The sequence below is a fragment of the Dendrobates tinctorius genome, unplaced genomic scaffold (assembly GCF_039654945.1).
Source record: "Dendrobates tinctorius isolate UK_male_01 unplaced genomic scaffold, ASM3965494v1 ptg000069l, whole genome shotgun sequence".
In the NCBI taxonomy this organism is placed as follows: Eukaryota; Metazoa; Chordata; class Amphibia; order Anura; family Dendrobatidae; genus Dendrobates; species Dendrobates tinctorius.
Window position 1 is genome coordinate 23,221,500 of NW_027361737.1, and position 19,375 is coordinate 23,240,874.

Below are 19,375 nucleotides of genomic sequence, written 5' to 3' on the forward strand. Positions count from 1 at the left end.
ACTGAATCCATTCTTCCCTCTACCCTTGAAATGTTCCACGTGCCATTGGCTGCAACACAACCCCAAAGCTTGATTCATCCACCCCCATGCTTAATGGTCGGCGAGATGTTCTTTTCCTGAAATTCTGTGTCCTTTTTTCTCCACACATACCTCTGATCATTGTGACCAAAGAGTTCTGTTTTAACCCCATCGGTTCACAGGACTCATTTCCAAAATGTATCAGGCTTGTTTTGATGTACTTTTGCATAATCTTGACTCTGTATTTTATGGTAAGAATGCAGGAGAGTTTTTCTTCTGATGACTCTTCCATGAAGGCCATATTTCTGTTTCTCTGAACACTAGAACAATGTACAACAATTCCAGAGTCTGCAAAATCTTTCTGAAGGTCTTTTGGCTGCTGTTTAGGTTAGAGGAGGCTGGGTTTTTATAAAGCTGGGAAACTTGCATCACCTAGCCGTTCCTAACAATGATTACTGAACAAGCCATAACCCAAGGCTAATTAAGGTCTGAAACCTTGGTCAAAGTTATCTGAGCACACAAATCTCCAAGGGTGCCCAAACTTTTGCATCAGCCTATTTTCCTTTTTGTACATTTTTAAAATGTAAAAATTTGACTATATATATGTGTCATCTTTACCTTTAGCCATTTTAAGAGATCATTTCACCTTTAACTTTCTTAACTGGTCACAATAACAGTAATTTTGACCAGGGGTGCCCAAACGTTTACATGCCACCATATATCTAAATATCAGTCAGTGGATGTTTATCCTTTAGATGAAGACAGGTTCTCTTTTGCTTGTATAGTCAGAACATTTTACTGTTTCTCATTGCAGCTGATCCGCAGCAATGCTGAAGCCGGACACTGCACAGAAATCCAAGATCTCCAGACGCTCGGTGCCTGTGACGGTCAGTACGAGGAGCAATATGAGACACTGTTCCCTCTCGGTAAAGGAGCCTTCGGCTTTGTTTGGTCTGCAAAACACCAGAAAGACGCAAAGGAGGTGATTGTCTCCATGCAGTCGTTCTCCCTAGTGTAAACTCACTGTTATTTTCATTTTAGAGCTTTATGAACCATTTTGATTTGTGACTTGGTCCACCGTTTCCATTACCCATTAATCCTTGCTTTCCTTCATGTTGATGCGATTTCTCCTACGCATCATTGGGGTACACGGAGGCAGTGGGTGTTATGCTGCTGGCCACTAGGAGGACACTAAGTAAACCAGAAAAAAGTTGTCTCCTCCCCTGCAGTATACACCCTCTCGCTGGCTGAGATTTCTCCAGTTCTTTGCTTAGTGTCTGTAGGAGTCACATGGGTCTTGTTTCAGACCCCATCGTTTTTATTTCATTTTTGAATTTTCTGTAAATTTTTATTTTTTAATTAATGGATTGAAGGGGGCGACGGTTCCTTTCTACGGCCCGCTCTCCCCCGAACCAACAACATGCAAGCACGCGGAGTATACCTCCCCGTACACTTTCCTGCGACGAATGGGGCTGATTCCTCTGACGATGGTTCCCTTATGGTCGGTACTCCACGGATACGAGGGAAAGCGCAACAGGACATAGCATCGGAGTGCATGGAGAAGGACTTGAGCAGCGCTTTTTCGGATGCCCTAAATCAGCCCCAGAGCTCTCCATCCCCCTACCACAGGGTGGATCGATTGAGCATACCCCTTTAAGACCTCTTCCAGCTCTGCTATATCGCCCGGAGGATGAGACAAGAAGACCCCGGACAGTGACGGCCTGCCTGAGCACAGGAGTGGAGGTATGGGGTCGGGTCCTGCCCCCCCGGGAGCAACGCTGACCTAATGTCAGCGGCAGTGCACCGGCGCTCCATCGCGGCTTCCCCCCCCACCCCGCTCTGCGCTCGGGAAGGCCAAAAATTTAGTCCCCGGCTTTTCCGGCCTGCTAGGCCGCAATTTGAATGGCGCCGCCCATTAGCACGGCCCTCTCCGCCCCCAGCGCCTACCGCGGGTAGGCCAAAAATTTAGTTTCCGGCCTACTGGGCCGGAAACCCTTTCATGAGCGCTATGCCTGCTCTGGACAGCCGGATACCGGGTGACACCACAAGGCCACCTTTTTTTTTCCTCCCGGGGGGACCCAGCACAGGACCAGGTAAGCTGCATCTGCCCTCAGATTAAAGCTTAACCCCTTCACGGCACATTCCCTGCAGTTGCAGACAGACTCTGCCGTTAACCCTTTCAGGAGCGCTATGCATCAATCTAAGGAGGCTAAACGGGCTGTTAAAAAGCACACTGCGTTTTTTACCGTGTGTACCACCTGCAAGTCTGCCTTACCCAGTGCACAGATTAATCCGTTATGCTCGGACTGCGACCTGCACTGCGCCCTGACCTGCGCTCCAATGTCCCTCGCCACCGCTGCTGACGGGCCTCCTGCGTTTAATAACCCTGAGTGGGCTGCATCCCTGTCACGGTCGGTGGAGTCTCTGATCCAGGCAGACAGCGTCCTTACCTCCCGAGGAGGTCTCTGGCGTCGGCCAGGAACCATCCCCCAGCAGGGGCCATACTCGTCCAAGGGACAGTCAGCGCCTCAGCATCGGCGACCCCTGTCTCTCGCTCGCCCTCTCCTGAGGTTCACAGCGAGCACGGCTCTGAATTCGAATCTGACACATCAGCCGCTCAGAATCCCCCAACTGATCAAGAGTCGCTTGATTCTTTTATAGAATCAGTCAACAGGATTCTGAGGTTGAATGAGGAATATATTCCCGCTCCAGCACACCCTAGTTCATTTAAGAAAACCTAGTGGATGCGCACGTTATTTACCAGCCGTCCTGAAACATAGGGATCGGCCACATGAGCGGTTCATAGGGCAAAAGTCTACTCGGGCTAAATACCCTTTTCATCCAGACCTAGTGTACGATCGGTTACAGTCCCCTCCGGTGGACCCTCCTGTATCGCGTCTTGCTTCTAAAACGCTCCTATCTGTTTCTGAGGGTTCCTCAGTCAGAAACCCCTCCGATTGTCTAATTGTCTACCTTGCCCGTTCAGTTTTTTGAAGCTTCAGGAGCAGAGTTTTTTCCATCTTTCGCTGCATTTTGGGTCACTAAGGCAATGGATGTTTGGGCAGAAGTTCTGATCACTTTCTTCCAAGGCACCAATCTTCCTCCGGAGGCAACCACTGTCGCCAGGCAGATAGTTCACACAGCTGACTTTGTAGTAGATGCTTCTTTTGATGCCGCCAATTGCGCGGCTCAAACTGCCCCTAATGTGATCTCCATTAGAAAAGCCCTATGGCTCCGTGGCTGGCGGGCGGATGCCACACCTAAAAGATCGTTGTCTTCTCTCCCCTTTCAAACGGGTCATTGTTTTGGAGAGAAACTGGACCAACTCATTTCTGATACTACCGGGGGAAAAACTAAATTCCTTCCTCAACAATAGGGGCTGTTCGGCCGTTTCGCAATCAACAGCCGACGAGTTTTCGATCTTCTCGCAACAATTCCGGTTGGTCCTCTTCTACCTTCTCTTCCAGATCAGGTCGGTCCCCGCGTGGAGACACAGGCTCCCAGGTCTCATACAGACCTAACCGCTCTTGGAAACCCAGGCCTAGGGCTTCTGGATCTAGGGGAACCAGATCTCATAGATCTACCCAATGACGACAAGTGGGTCAGGGAGCTGGTGTCCTCTGGATACAAGTTAGAATTTTCTTCTCCCTCTCCAACTCGGTTTTTCCAACCCCCCCGAAGAGAAAGACGAGCCTTCCTTCGGTCTGTTCAGGCTCTGTTAAGGGTCGGAGTCATCATTCCGGTCCCTCATCATGAAAGGTTCAGAGGATTATATTCAAACCTTTTTGTGTTTCCAAAAAAGGACGGGATGATGTGACCCATTCTGGATCTCTAACTGTTAAATCAGTTTGTCAGGGTACGGCGATTCCGAATGGAATTTCTCCGATCAGTTGTCGCTTCCATGGAAAAAGGAGAGTTCCTAGCATCCATCGACATCAAGGACGCTTACCTTCACATTCCGATCTGCCCGTTCCTCCAGCAGTTCCTGCGTTTTGCAATTCACAAGGCACACTGTCAGTTCGTTGTCTTGCCCTTCGGACTCACCACCGCCCCCAGGGTCTTTACCAAGGTCATGGCGGCTGTCATGGTCATTCTCCACTCTCGAGGAGTGGTGGTGTTACCGTATCCGGACGACCTTCTCATCAAGGGTCCATCCCTTCCAGCCTGCGAGGAATCCATGGATAACAATAAATACACTTTCTCGCCTGGGGTGGAAGATAAACTTTGAAAAGTCTTTCCCAAAACCGGCTCAGCAGATTTCCCTTTTAGGGATGATCTTGGACACTTCCCGCGGGTTGGTCATTCTCCCTCCAGGAGAGACCCAAGCCTTACAACAGGCAGCGCGACTGTTTTCTCACTCCATTCGTTTCGGCATGAGAGTTCTAGGAAAGTTGGTGTCAGCAATGGAAGCAGTTCCATTTGCACAGTTCTACCTCTGTCCCTTACAACACGCGTTGCTGTTAGCTTAGGACAAGTACCCGTTCTCCCTATACCGTTGGATCCCTCTGTCCCTGCGGGTCAGGCAATCCCTCAGGTGGTGGACACTGAGGTCCTTCCTGAATCAAGGGATGTCTTTTCTCCCAGTAAGATGGTTGGTAGTAACCACCGACGGAAGTCTCCTCGGCTGTGGAGCGGTCTTTCGTCGCCACAGGGCACAGGGTCATTTGTCAAACCGAGAGTCAGCCTCCCCATCAACATTTTGGAGATGCAAGCTATCAGATTAGCTCTACGGAGTTTCCACTGCCTCCTCGCAGGTCTCATCAGGATCCAATCCGACAACGCCACGGCTGTAGCGTATATCAACTGCCAGGGAGGTACCCGGAGCAGGATGGCCATGCACAAAGCGAGTCAAATCCTCCATTGGGCCGAGCGTAGAAAATTGGCCGGCAGTTTTTTTCTCAGTCGCCAAGGTATTGCCTCGGGGAAGTGGTCTCTTCATCCGGAAGTCTTTCAACAGATTTGTCATCGTTGGGGGACTCCGGATGTGGATCTCATGGCCTCAAGACTAAACAACAAGGTTCTTCGGTTCATTTCCCGATCGCGTTATCCGTGCGGAGTGGACGCCCTAGTTCTGCCATGGCACCGGTTCCGGCTCCCGTAATCTTTCCTCCTCTTCCCTTGCTTCCGAGGGTCTTTAAGAAGATCAGAGCGGAGGGGGTACCAGTGATCCTTGTCGCGCCTGATTGGCCACGCCGAGCATGGTATGCATAACTAATACAACTAGTTGCCGACGTCCCCTGGCGACTTCCAGATTGCATGGATCTACACTCGCAGGGCCCGATTTACCACCAGAACTCTGGGGCCCTGTCTTTGACGGCGTGGCCGTTGAATCCTGGATTTTAGCACAGGCTGGGTTCTCTCACGACATGATTTCCACCATGATTAGTGCTAGGAGGCCTGTGTCCATGTGTATCTTTCACCGCACCTGGACAACCTTCTTTTCGTGGTGCAAGGATCATGGTCGATCACCTCTGGTGTTTTTTCCATTCTGGCCATATTGGAATTCCTTCAATCTGGTTTAAAATCAGGCCTCCTGCTTAGCTCGCTCAAGGGCCAAATTTTGCCCTTGTCAGTGCTTTTCCGACACAAAATTGCCACCAAACTTTAGGTCAAGACGTTCATTCAGAGAATTTCCCATGTGACGCCTCCTTATAGAAGGCCATTAGAATCATGGGACCTTAACATAGTTCTCGGGGGCCTTACAGGAGGCTCCTTTCAAACCGCCACAGGACGTGTCGCTGTCCGTCCTCTCTTGGAAGGTGGTTTTTCTAGTGGCAATTACGTCAATCAGACGAGTTTTTGAATTGGCAGCTCTGTCCTGCCGTTCTCTGTTCCTGAATTTTTCATCAGGAAAAAGTAGTTCTCAGGACGTCCCCATCCTTCCTGCCCAATTTCGTCTCCTCTTTCCATCTCAACGAGGAAATTGTTTTGCCTTTCCTTTTGTCCGGCGCCAGTCCATCGCATTGAGAAGGCCCTCAACACCCTGGATGTGGTTAGGGCGCTGAGACAGTACATCTCGCGGACGGCTCCCTTCCACAAGTCAGATGCCCTGTTCATGCTTCCAGTGGGGCATAGGAAGGGTCTAGCCGTGTCAAAGCAACGTTAGCCAGGTGGATTCCCATGGCGATTCAGTAGTTCTACTGTATCAGGAACGCACCTGTCCCACTGGGGATTAAGGCGCACTCTACCTGGTCAGTGGACGCCTCTTGGGCCATTCGGCACCAGGCCTCGGCAGAGCAGGTCTGCAAGGCTCCGACTTTGTCCAGTCTGCATACTTTTTACAAAATATTGCCAATTTCATTCTCAGGCCTGTCCACAAGGCTGCGACTTGATCCAGCCTGCATACCTTTACAAACATTGCCTAATTAATTCTCAGGCCTCTGCGGATGCAGCCTGCAATCGGCAGTACTTCACTGTTGACTCAGTGGTACATGGGGTATTAGCAGATGTATGCTCCCCACCCAGGGACTGCTTTAGGACTTCCCTCTGTCTGTGTCCCCCAATAAGGCGTAGGAGAACTAGGGATTTTTGTGTACTCACCGTAAAATCCTTTTCTCCGAGCCAATCATTGGGGGACACAGCACCCACCCTGTTTAGCCTATTGGCTCACTGTAGCATTCTTAGGCTTTGACTTAGTTATGGTTATTATTGACTGTTTATGCTCCTACTGCTTTTTTCACCGAACTGGAGAAATCTCAGCCAGCGAGAGGATGTATACTGCAGGGGAGGAGCTAACTTTTTTTTCTGGTTTACTTAGTGTCCTCCTGGTGGCCAGCAGCATAACACCCACTGTCTCTGTGTCCCCCAATGATTGGTTTGGAGAAAAGGATTTTACGGTGAGTACACAAAAATCCCTATTTTATGATTAATATCTTTAACCCCTAGTAATGCTGCCAATTTTTGCTTTTGTGGGTCTAATTTTTCCTCCCTTTTTCAAATAACAATTGCTTTTTTATTCTTCCAACAACATATAAGATCTTGCTTTTTTGCGGTACAGGTTGTAGTTTTGAGCATTGTAAAAAAAAACAATTGGTTTGTCTCGCCATTTTTCAAAACCCATGCCTTTTTTATTTTTATGTCAATGGACCAGTGTGAAAACCTGTGTTCTTTGTGTGGCGAGCTGGTGTTTTTATTGATACTATTTAGGTCTCTTCTTATTGCAACTTTGTTGTTTTTGATACTTTTTCCTTTTTACAGCGTTTACCGATTGGGTTCATTAATTTTATATTTTGATAGATCAGACTTTTACGGACATTCTGATATCAAATATTTGTTTTTCTATTTGTTACATTTCTTTGTTTGCAAGCAACATTACAACCTTTAGTTACATTTTTATGCCGTTTTTAAATATTTTTAAAAGTTTATATTTTACTTTAATACTTAGTTCCCTTAGGGGACTTGAACCCACAATACATAAGGCTTGTACTATAGACAGCCATAGCCCTGTATTGCTGTATATAGTAGAAATCACAGTCCCTTGTGATGCTCCCCCTGTTGAAGGACATCACAGGAGAATTAACATGACAGGAACAGGAGTCTTCAGCCGGTACCCAGCTGTTATGGCCATTGGGCAAACGGACGAACACCAGGGCCGTATCGCAGTTTTTTTGGTGATTAACAGTGGCACTTAAGATGTTAATATCAGCAATAGTTCTGATTAAAGGCAGGTTCCTGCATGTGCCCTATGTGGGACGAGCTCAGCTCTTGTGCCTTCTCCCAACAACCTGTGTATATATAAGAAGAAGGGCGCACTATTGATGTAGCAAATGGAGGGAGGTGCAAATTGGTAGTAAAAATATATGCTAGAAAGAGAAAAGAAAGCACTACCATAACATGCACACTACAGCAATTAATAAACAAATTGGTGTAGTGTGCATGTTATGGTAGTGCTTTCTTTTCTCTTTCTCCCAACAACCTGACACACTCCATGTTTTATATATCTGTCATGGATCGTTGAACGGGTTGTCCGGCCTCAGGCTACAACTCTGCAGTCACTCTATGTGACTGCAGACTTGTGAATCCTCACATTGCATGCTCTACGTGCTGTGATGATTCTACGGTGCCAGCGCTGGGAGCAGTTGGTCATGTGACCACAAGTAAGCGATTTGCATAATATCGGCCACATTCCGACTAGACCTGCCTGGCCTCGCTCAATACATTTGCTTTGAGTGAAATTGTTCACGTCTAGTCCGCATGCCACCACATGTATGCAAATCGTATACTTTCGGTCACACATCCCCCTTATTTCTGGTGGCGGCATTGGAGCATCCTCGCAGGACTATGTGAGGATTCACAAGTCTGCAGTTACACAGAGTAACTACAGACTTGTAGCCCATGGCCGAACAACCCCTTTAAGCGGTTAAGGAAACATGTAACCTTTCATTATGTTGTAAGAGAAAAATCGCAAACAGTCTAAGAATCGGTCAGACATGACATTGTCATTCTGGAACATGGATGAAGAACGTGTTGAGACCCCCCCCCCCCCCCCACACACACACACACACACACACACACAGTGAAAATGGTGCGCTGCACGTAGCCGGGATTCCAGGAAGAGACAGTGTGCGCTCCACAACTGTAGACTTCTAAAATCCATTATGTATGTATTCCACTGAGAACATTGCGTGACATTTCAAGGAGTTATTGGACAGCGTTGCAGGCATTGACTGGTTTGTGTGCGGACGGCATTGCTTGAATTAGGGATCCCAGAACCCCGTCCTGTCTGCTGAGCTTATATAATATAATTACAAAAGTGTCTTTCTGTTACAACAGGTTGTAGTGAAGTTTATCCGTAAGGATCGTGTGCTGGATGATTGCTGGGTTCAGGATCCTGAGCTTGGGAGAGTTACACAAGAAATTGCTATTTTATCCAGATTACAACACCCCAATATCATCATGGTGAGTATTAGAAGAGTAGTCCAGTCTCCAAGATCCTATCCCAATATGTAGTAGATATAATATTAATAGTAGCTTAGGCTGGTCTCACACTAGCGTTTTTTAGCGCAGCGCATCGTGCGCGTACATGTGCATGTGTCCTGATCCCCTATCTTTAACATGGGGGCGCATGGTCTAGCATTTGCACGCGTTCGTATGCGTTTTCGTGCGCATGCGTTTTTTGTGGTGTGCGCCCAGGCGCGCCGGACGCAACCTGTTGCATTTTTGGTCCGTCCGACCTGTCTCAAAAAAACGCGTGCGCACGGAATACGGCAAAAAAATCACATTGCAGTCTATGGGAACGTCAGCGTTTAAAATCGCATGCGTTTTTAGGAGTCAGTATGGCTACAAACTGGTTAAAATGCATGCGCATAAAATAAGCAAACGCATGCAAAACGTTTGATGCGTTTTTTGTATGCGTTTGGACTGTGCACGCAGTGCAGTGCAAAAAAAACGCTAGTGTGAAATTAGCCTTAGATATCCATGGTTATGACCACTCATAAAGTGATTTGTTAGTGGTCCTAACCATGGATATCTAAGCTACTGCAATGCCCTGCACATGGGATGAGTGACAAAGTGAATCAGAAGAACTATTCTACATTTCTAATTGGGGTTATTTGCTAATATTATCATTATTACACCTACTACATATTGGACTAGGATATTGTAGATGAGAATATCCCTTTAATGTTTGCTTGTTATAAGGATCCAATAAGGCATTTTGGGATTAGGACTCTTCTTATGACCGGTCAGTTATGGAGCATTGTAACAAATACTGGGCACACTCGTGAATTGCAGGTGTGTGAAAATAATTTAATACATACAGTAGCCACTAGATACAAACGTTTCGGTCAATGTAGACCTTCGTCAGTGTACTAGGTTAAGTATATGAGAACATGTGAAAATCTCACAAGGTATTTGCAAGTAGGTTAATCTTATTATTAATGCTGATAGGCATAGGTGGTCAGTGACCGCATTTATGGCCGTACAAGGCAGCAGCGCTGCTCAGTGTCCTGTGACGCGGTTTCCGCCGCCTGTCAGGGAGGTCTTGGCAAAACATTGGACAGAGGAAGTCCAACCTGTAATGTGACCTTCCTCAGGTCAAAAAACTTGTGCCACAATGTAATGTTTCTTCTATCCTTGTTTGATGGAAAGAAAGAACAGTTTAGTGCAGACACAATACATTGAGAACACCTCCGGTGTAGTGTAAGTAATTCTTCACTATAATTACTACATCCCAGGTCCTTGGCGTGTTTGAGAATGACAAGTTCTTTCAGCTTGTGATGGAGCTCCACGGTGATGCACTTGACCTCTTTGACTTCATTGACAATCAGCCGAATTTGGATGAACCTCTGGCCAGTTACATCTTTCGACAGGTGAGGTCCTCTGTAGAGTCTGTTCTAAATGATTAAAGGGGTTGTCCGGGCTTTTCACTTAATCTCAGTACATATCTGGGCTGCAGAATGGTGACAATAAGTAATTTACCTTCTGTCACCAGTTTGCAGGGTTTTCTAGATATCACTCTCTTGCTTCTGTGCAGAACATCCAGGGGGGGGTGTTCTGGCATTGAAATAAGAACTGGTCGTTTCCTCCTACTCTACTAAAAACCTGCCCTCTATAGCAACAACCCCACCCTCCATAGCAACAGACCCTCCCTGTCCACATGAACAAGCCCTCCTCACACAGTAACAAATCCTCCCCCTCTAGCAGCCTCAGTGCAGAGAGCAGAACCACCCTGCTGCTCCTCCCCCAGACACACACTGAACAGTGATCTATGGAAAGTGAAACTCTAGTGAGGAGGGAAAATCGTCCTGTATTCTGGGCCACTCCGTGATTACAATACATAACTCACTCATTATCAGTGATTCCTTCCCTCAGTGTCCCAGGCTGCTGGCAGTGATGGGGCTTGGGCTGGTAATGATGGGGCTCGGCTGCTGGCAGCAGTGAGAACAGACTGGGTGATGGCCAGTGATGGGGGTCTGCAGCTTCTAATCTGCACAGGGGATGGCAGTCACTGATGTAATCTGTTCTGTGACAAAGCCTCTGCTGTGTGAATGAGACAGCTCTGTGTCACTGATGTCTTCACACAGCAGCAGATTTGGTGCAGTGTATGTGTGAAGCTCCACCAAGCTCCTCTGCGAGGAGGGCTTGTTCATGAAGACGGGGAGGGCCTGTTGCTATTGAGGGTGGTTATTATGAATGGGTCACCGAGGAGGAAAACTAAACAAGCTAAGTCACAGAAAACCAGAGAGGTTGGTAACTATGCAGATTACAGACCCCTGATCCTAACCACACAGCTAGCAGCAGCCATGGAGCGTTCCTACGATGAATCTAGATGCCTCGTCACAGCCGGAGGACTAAATAAGCCTAAAGCAAGAAAAGGGGAAAACTAACTGCCCCAGAGCAGACCCCAAAGGAATAGACAGGCCCCACACATGTATTGATGGTGAAACAAGATGAAAACACAAACACAGGCAGGAAAATAGGCTGAGCAAACAATGGGGCCCAAACTAACTAGAAAGGATAGAAAAGGAAAGACACTGTCTGCAATCTGCCCAAAAAACCCTACAAAAATAATGTCCAACACTTCTGATAACAAAATTAACCCTGAAGTCACTAAACTTCTCCCACTATATCAGCACTCTGAAATATTCTGAGACAGAGCAAAAAAGAGGCCAATCTAATAAGGGACAAAAAGCAAATTGGCAAATACAGATAAATAAGAGTGGAAATTCAGCACAGCCCCAGCCGGGGCTGGCTGACCACACAAAAAACTGAATAAGCCAACAAAATCAAGGGTGAACATTAGCAGAAACACTTAGCTTGAGATGACTGGAACAGAGCTGAAAACCAAGACCTGAAAAGCCAGAAGGAATCACCAGCACCAGAATAGGGCATCGGCTGTCTTAAATCCAGTTTGAGATTCCAGAGATCCAATCGTTAGCCTCATCATCAGGTGGCAGATCTCTACTAATTAAATCAACCTCACTACCTCCTGTTACCACCAGAGGGAGCCCGGAAGGAGAACTCACAACTGGTAGACCAGAAAATGAATTCACAACAGGTGGGGTTGTTGCTATAGAGGGTAGGTTTTTAGTAGAGTAGGAGTAAGCGACCAGTTCTCATTTCAATGCCAGAACACACCCCCCCCTTGGACGTTCTGATCAGAAGCAAGAGAGTGATATCTAGAAAACCCTGCAAACTGGTGACAGAAGGTAAATTTCTTATTGTCACCATTCTGCAGCCCAGATATGCACTGAGATTATGTGAAAAGCCCGGACAACCCCTTTAAGGCGACTTCATTTATGGTAAGATGTAGAAGAAGACATTAGTCAGGGTGGATTTGTGGGTTCTCGCTCAGATTTCTTACACTTTTTAAAAAGTTTATCCCTACCTATAATGCAGTATTGCAATATAGTGTAAGATTTCATGGAAAGCCGAAGACTGAGTGGAGATAACTGTAAAAAAAAAAAAAAAGTGGTGGACAACCCATATAATTATGGAATTCATACTTAGATACACATATTTGGTGCCAAAAATAATATATTTTTACTCTGTCGCCTCATTGGGGGACACAGAACCATGGGTGTTATGCTGCTGTCCACTAGGAGGCGACACTATGCATAATCTGAAAAAGATTAACTTTGGCTACTCCTCTGCAGTATACACCCTTGGACGGCGTCAGCCTTCAGTTTTTGCTTAGTGTCGCAAGGAGGCACAGCTAAGGATTTTTTTCCGTTTTTTCTTCCGGAATACAGATGAAGAAAAGTGGGTCTCCAGCGAGACTCCCGGCATGGCTCCTTCCTTGGGCCCCCTTTTTTAGGGGTGCCCAGTTGAAGTTGAGATGGCGGTTCCCCATGACGCTCCTTCCCCAGTCCCTCGGGTACTGGTCCGAAGTTGAGACCCCCCTCCTTCCCCAACCCCTTTGGGGTCTGGGTTGAGGTCGAAGCGAGGATGAAGACCCCTGACGGTGACAGATGCACCCTCCCTAATCCCCCTCAGGGGGCATTAGGTTGAGACGCCTCAGGTGGGGTCGGAGAACAGGCAGCATTCTGCAGCATACAGGGACCCCAGACCAGTTGTGGAATCCCGCTGGGGCCGGGGGAAGGTGCAGGCAGACATGGCACATCAGAGACAGGGCTCTCTGCGCCCCTGTCTCTGCAGCAGCAGCGGCTCCATAGCGCTTCAGGGGGACCCCCCCATACAGGCACCGCTACCCCTGCTGACCCCACCGCTAGCCAGTCGCCCATTCCGGGGGGTCTGGTGCAGATCCGACCCCCTCCCGAACTACCGCGCCGCCCTGGAGCCCTCCTGGGCATCAGGTCTCTAATTGAGACCGCGGCATCGGCCTAGCTGAAGCCGCCGCCTTTTTCCCTGCCCCCCGGCCCGCCCCTCAGATGATTAATATGACACTCTATAGTGTCATAGAAGGGGCGGATCGAGACAAGGCGCGTTTTTTACATAGCCCTGCGTGCCCTTTACAGCTCTCCGCCTCCTTCTTCTCCTCAGCGTCCCAGTGGCCATTTTTCTGGCTGCAGGCCATACCTGACAATGGACGCCTTCAGCAGGGAAGAGAGCCACAGCAGTCTCCGGGGGGACAGAACTGTGATTTGTCGGCGCTGGACCTAGGGGCACACTGGTGGGGTAAGATCACAGCTGGGTCCTCTTTACTCAAGCTGTGAATCTATATTATCTATAAGGCTCTCTGTGGGTTTCCTCGGTGTAGCCACTATGCCGGGCTCAAGAAAGAGAACCAGGCACGAGTGTTTTTATGCATTCTGCACAGCCTGCAAAACCACTCTCCCCAGTGGCAGCACGTATCCGCACTGTCGGGATTGCATCCAGAACTCTGGGTCAGAACCCCAGGGAGTCCCTACCAATGCTTCAGTGTCAGATACCACGCCGGAATGGGCTACTCAGATGTCGTAGTCTATGACACAGTCCATAGATAGCCTAACTGCTACATTGCTGCATGCTCTGCAGGGTCATGTCTCGGCTATGAACGTTACCCAGCAAAAGGACAGCTTGTCTCAGGAACATGCTGTTTCCGACACTCACCGACGTAAGCGGACCCACAGGTCGCGGTCAACTGTGTCATCCTATAGCACACGGTCATCCCCTTCCAGGGAGAGACACCGTCATTCCAGGTCACCTAGACAGTCCCCTATCAGAGACAGACAATGCAGTTCACCACAGCGATCCCTGACCACAGAAGACCCCCGCCCCAGGTCGCCCACCAGGAAACGCCTTAGCGATACGCAGGATTCGGAAGGCATCTGTGACTCAGACAACGAAACGGAGAGGTCTGTGGTACCTTGTCCCCCTAGCAATACAGCGCTAATTGAGGACATAATCTCTGCCATCCATCGGGTGCTGGAAATTTCAGAGCCAGCCCCAGAACATAAGATTTGCTTCGAAAGTGTTCTGAAACCACCTAAGGTCTTCCTTAATCACCATGAGTTTCAAACTATACTTACTAAGCAGTTTTCACAACCTGAGAAAAAAATTGCCAATCGCAAATATTTGGAAGCGAAGTACCCCTTCTCACAGAAGGACACCAAGCAGTGGACAGATCCACCCGAAGTGGACCCCCCCGGTATCTAGACTACCAGCACAGACCCTACTCTCACTGCCACATAGCTCAACCCTCAGGGACGCAGCAGACCGACAAGTAGAACGCATGGCTCGTTCCATTTTCGAAGCGGCAGGGGCCTCCCTGGCCCCTGCGTTCGCTTCCATTTGGGCGGCCAAGGCCATCCTGGCTTGGGCCAAACAACTGCAGGAGGGTCTTCAAGCTTCAAATACCGGGCTCTCGGACCAAACGCCATTACGATTCGGCGTATCCTCTGGCTGCGGGAATGGAAAGCGGATGCAGCTTCAAAGAAGTCCCTCACGCATCTTCCGTACCTTAGTGGAATGCTTTTCGGCGAAAAGTTGGACACAATGATATCCAATGCCACTGGGGGTAAGAGTACCTCTCTCCCTCAACTGAAACCTAAACGCACGTTTAAACGGAAAAACCAAACACGATTCCGATCCTGTCGGAACTCTTCGGGCTGGTCCGTCTCGCGCCCAGCGCAAAATCGTAACCGCTCTCCACGCAGGGACAACCCACGGACGGCGCAGAGACCGGACAGGACTTGGCAGTCGAAAGCAGGCCAAGCGAAACCCAAGGGAGGAAAACCTCAGAACTTCGCTTCATCATGACTCACGAACTCCGGAAGACATCCCACCAGTAGGCGGGCGACTTCTTTCTGCAAGTCTGGCTGCCTATTACAGAAGACAGGTGGGTTAGGGAAATAGTCTCTTCCGGATACAAGATAGAGTTCACTTCCACTCCACCGAACCGGTTCTTCCTCTCTGTTCCACCAACACTACCAGACAAGGCTCGTGCCTTCCACCAAGCGGTCTCCTCTCTCCTTCAAGCAGGAGTCGTAGTGCTGATTCCCGCGAACAAAAGATTCCGAGGGTTCTACTCCAATCTATTTGTAGTGCCCAAGAAATGAGGCAACGTCCGGCCCTTACTAGACCTAAAACAGCTCAACAAATTTGTACGGGTCCGTCATTTCCGCATGGAGTCCCTCCGGTCCATCATAACATCCATGGAGCAGGGAGAATACCTTGCCTCCATAGACATACAAGACGCATATCTGCACATACCAATTGCTCCCGCCCATCAAAGGTTTCTCAGGTTCGCGATCAACCAAAACCACTACCAGTTTGTCGCTCTCCCGTTCGGACTCGCCACGGCTCCAAGAACATTTACCAAGGTCATGGCAGCCACCATGGAAGTTCTACACTCCAGAGGCATTCTAGTCGTTCCGTACCTGGACGACCTTCTCATCAAGTCTTCCACCTTCAAGGACTGCGAGGTCAGTGGCTCAATCACAATAGACACACTGAGTCGTCTGGGATGGTTAGTCAACCTACAAAAGTCATCGACTACCTCGAGTCAGACTCTAACCTTCCTGGAGATGTTATTCGACACCTCCAGGGGTCTGGTGCTCCTTCCCAAGGACAAGACACTGGCCCTCCGTCTGGGAGTTTGCACACTCCTCCGCAATCCTCCATGATCTCTCCGGTTTGCCATGAGAGTCCTCGGCAGGATGGCAGCAGCAATAGAGGCAGTGCCATTTGCCCAGTTTCACCTCAGGCCTCTTCAACTAGCCATCCTCAGATCTTGGGACAGGAACCCCTTCTCCCTCGACAGGGAGTTCCAGTTGACATCGTCAACCAGGAGGTCCCTACATTGGTGGCTCAAGCCAACTTCGCTTGCAAGAGGAAAACCCTTTCTCTCAGGTCAATGGAAGGTCCTGACCACCGATGCAAGCCTAACAGGTTGGGGTGCGGTGCACCTCCATCACAGGGCACAAGGCAAGTGGTCACCAATGGAAGTGACCTTGCCCATCAATATCCTGGAAATCCTCTCCTCCCCGAAATTTTTTACCAGATCTGTCAACGCTGGGGAACCGCGGATGTGGACCAAATGGCATCCCATCTCAATGCCAAGGTCTCCAAATTCATGGCCAGGACACACGACCCGCGGTCGCTCGGAGCGGATGCCCTGGTCCAGGACTGGACCCAGTTCCAGCTCCTGTGCATTTTTCCACCCCTCCCCCTGATCTCCAGGGTCGTGAGGAAGATCAAACAAGAGAGAGTTCCAACCATCCTGATCACGCCGGACTGGCCCAGACGTACATGGTACGCCGACATCGTACAACTTACAGCAGACGCCCCCTGGCGTCTCCCCGACCGTCACGACCTTCTGTCACAAGGTCCGTTCTACCATCAGAATTCAGGGGCTCTCAATTTGACGGCATGGCCCTTGAAACCTGGATTCTAACCCAGGCAGGGTTCTCTCCGGATGTCATTGCGACCATCATCATGGCAAGGAAACCAGCCTCCGCCAAGGTTTACTATCGTACCTGGAGAGCTTTCTTTTCCTGGTGCGACTCTCATGGACAAGTCCCACTCCCTTATTCCCTCCCGAAGTTACTAGGTTTCCTTCAATCGGGCCTAGACGCCACGCTATCCCTAGGCTCGCTCAAGAGTCGGGTGTCACTGCTTTCAGTCCTTTTTCAAAGGCGCATTGCTACCAAACCGCAAGTAAGGACTTTTCTCCAGGGAGTTTCGCGATTGGTTCCCCTCTACAGACGTCCACTGGAAACGTGGGACCTCAACCTGGTCCTGACAGCATTGCAGGCACCACCCTTCGAACCCCTTAAAGAAGTTCCATTCTGCTTTTTGTCACAGAAAGTGTTTTTTCTAGTGGCAATCACCTCTCTACGCAGAGTGTCTGAATTATCAACACTTTCCTGCAGACGGCCTTTCCTAGCTTTTCACCAGGACAAGGTGGTTCTCCGTACTGTATCATCCTTCCTTCCGATGGTTGTGTCCACCTTCCACCTGAATGAGGAAATCTCACTGCCATCCCTTTGTCCGGTTCCGGTTCATAGAGTGGAGAAGGCTCTGCATACGTTTGACCTCGTCAGAGCATTGCGGATTTACGTGTCCAGGACTGCACCCTTCCAGAAGTCTGATTCCCTCTTCATTCTTCCAGAAGGCGGTCGCAAGGGCCTGACAGCTTCCAAGGCTACCCTTGCCAGGTGGATCAAGTCCACCATACACGAGGCCTACCGACTAAACAGTTCCCCTCTTCCGGCCTGTATCACGGCACACTCTACACGGGCAGTAGGGGCCTCCTGGGCGATTCGGCACCAGGCTTCGGCACAACAAGTGTGCAAAGCGGCTACTTGGACTAGCCTACACACGTTTACGAAACACTACAGTGTTCATACCCAGTCCTCAGCGGACGCGAGCCTGGGTAGACGGGTTCTGCAGGCGGCAGTGCCCCAAGTTTAGGGTCCTGCTAGCACAATATTCGTCCATTGCTTCCCACCCAGGGACTGCTTTGGGACGTCCCATGGTTCTGTGTCCCCCAATGAGGCGACAGAGTAAAGGAGATTTTTGTGTACTCACCATAAAATCTCTTTCTCTTAGCCTCTAATTGGGGGACACAGCTCCCACCCTGTTGCCCTTACGGGCCGTTGTTATGGTTGAGTTCTCATATTGTTCTTTGAGCTCGTACATAGTAGCCTTCTTACAGGCATGGTTATGTTGTTTTTTTCTGTTATGTTCCTCCTAATGCTTTTGCACAAAACCAGAGAAGGCTGACGCCGTCTAAGGGTGTATACTGCAGAGGAGGAGCCAAAGTTAATCTTTTTCAGATTATGCATAGTCGCCTCCTAGTGGACAGCAGCATAGCACCCATGGTTCTGTGTCCCCCAATTAGAGGCTAAGAGAGAGATTTTACGGTGAGTACACAAAAATCTCCTTTTTTCAATGCTGTCATCAAAATGTTGCACCTCTTCCTTTCATAGTCTTTGTTTCTTCGCACATTCAATTTTGATGTGGTCTGTGTTCAGGAGAGTGCCCCGTGGATATGTATGAATCCCCCACCCCATTCCCCGTAGCACGTTAGGCCCGGGTAGCAGGGCTGTTGTAGTTCTGAACGCCCTGCATAGCGATGGCCATGACTTCTCTGTTAGGGGGCAGGTCTTTTATTAATCTTATGCCTGTATAGCGGCGGCCATTTCCTTTTGCCGCTCTCCCTTTCACAACACCCCCTCCGGCCACTCACTAGGGTGTTTTTGAACTGCACGCCCTTTTCAGCCAATGGTAAGGCTTGACGGGCTGCAGTCTGTCACGACCCCCTCCCCCCATCCACAGCGCTCATCTTCCCCGCACGGTTTTGCTCCTATCATGGAGCTCCCTGTCTCTGCTGGGACACGCCCACAATTCTCCAATCGGAGAGGCACCTTCTTTTTCATGCCGGACGGCTTATCCTCCTGGCTGGTCACGCCTCCTGGCGCGCCAGCCAATCAGATTCCTACTTTCCTTTTCACGCCCTCCACTCTATATCGTGCTGGCTGTAGCCGATGCTTCATCGTCTCTGGTGCCTCAGCAGATATTCTATCTGAGACACTGCTTTCTCCAGAATGTCTTTTCCTCTCTTAGCGTCGGTCCTGCATTCATCCTGAGAACATCCGCGTCAGGGGGACACAGCTAACCTCGCAGTCATCTGCTACCTTCACGGGCGTCGGGTAGGCTCTACCTTTTCCCTCTCCTGTATCTCCGTTTCCTATATAGCCATCCTCAGCAGTATTTCCAAGGCTCGACTTATGCCCAACCTTGCAGAGGCTTCTCGTTGTCCCTCTAAGCCGTTCATTACGCCTGTACTCTTTGTTAAAGAAAGTGGTCTTCAGGTCTTTCTGCCCATCCTGCAGCCCTTCCACCATGTCTGCCCCACAGGAGCACTCTAACGCCCCGGATGAGAGCACACCCGTCCCTCCGGAGTTGGCTGTTGTTATGTCACAGTCGTTCTCTGACCTGACTAAAGTATCACAGTCCCTGAAACAGGTTC

General features: G+C 49.3%; 1 protein-coding gene across 5 annotated transcripts in view; it reads left to right on the top strand.

Moving 5' to 3' along the window:
• PASK (PAS domain containing serine/threonine kinase) overlaps positions 1–19,375 on the top strand; it is a 119,454-nt gene that overhangs the window by 54,548 nt on the left and 45,531 nt on the right. For all 5 annotated transcript variants that reach the window (XM_073581203.1, XM_073581201.1, XM_073581202.1 and 2 more), the window contains exons 12-14: positions 833–1,000; positions 8,791–8,916; positions 10,194–10,328. In XM_073581203.1, the coding sequence (XP_073437304.1) occupies positions 833–1,000; positions 8,791–8,916; positions 10,194–10,328 (429 nt within the window). The remainder of the gene's footprint in view (positions 1–832; positions 1,001–8,790; positions 8,917–10,193; positions 10,329–19,375) is intronic.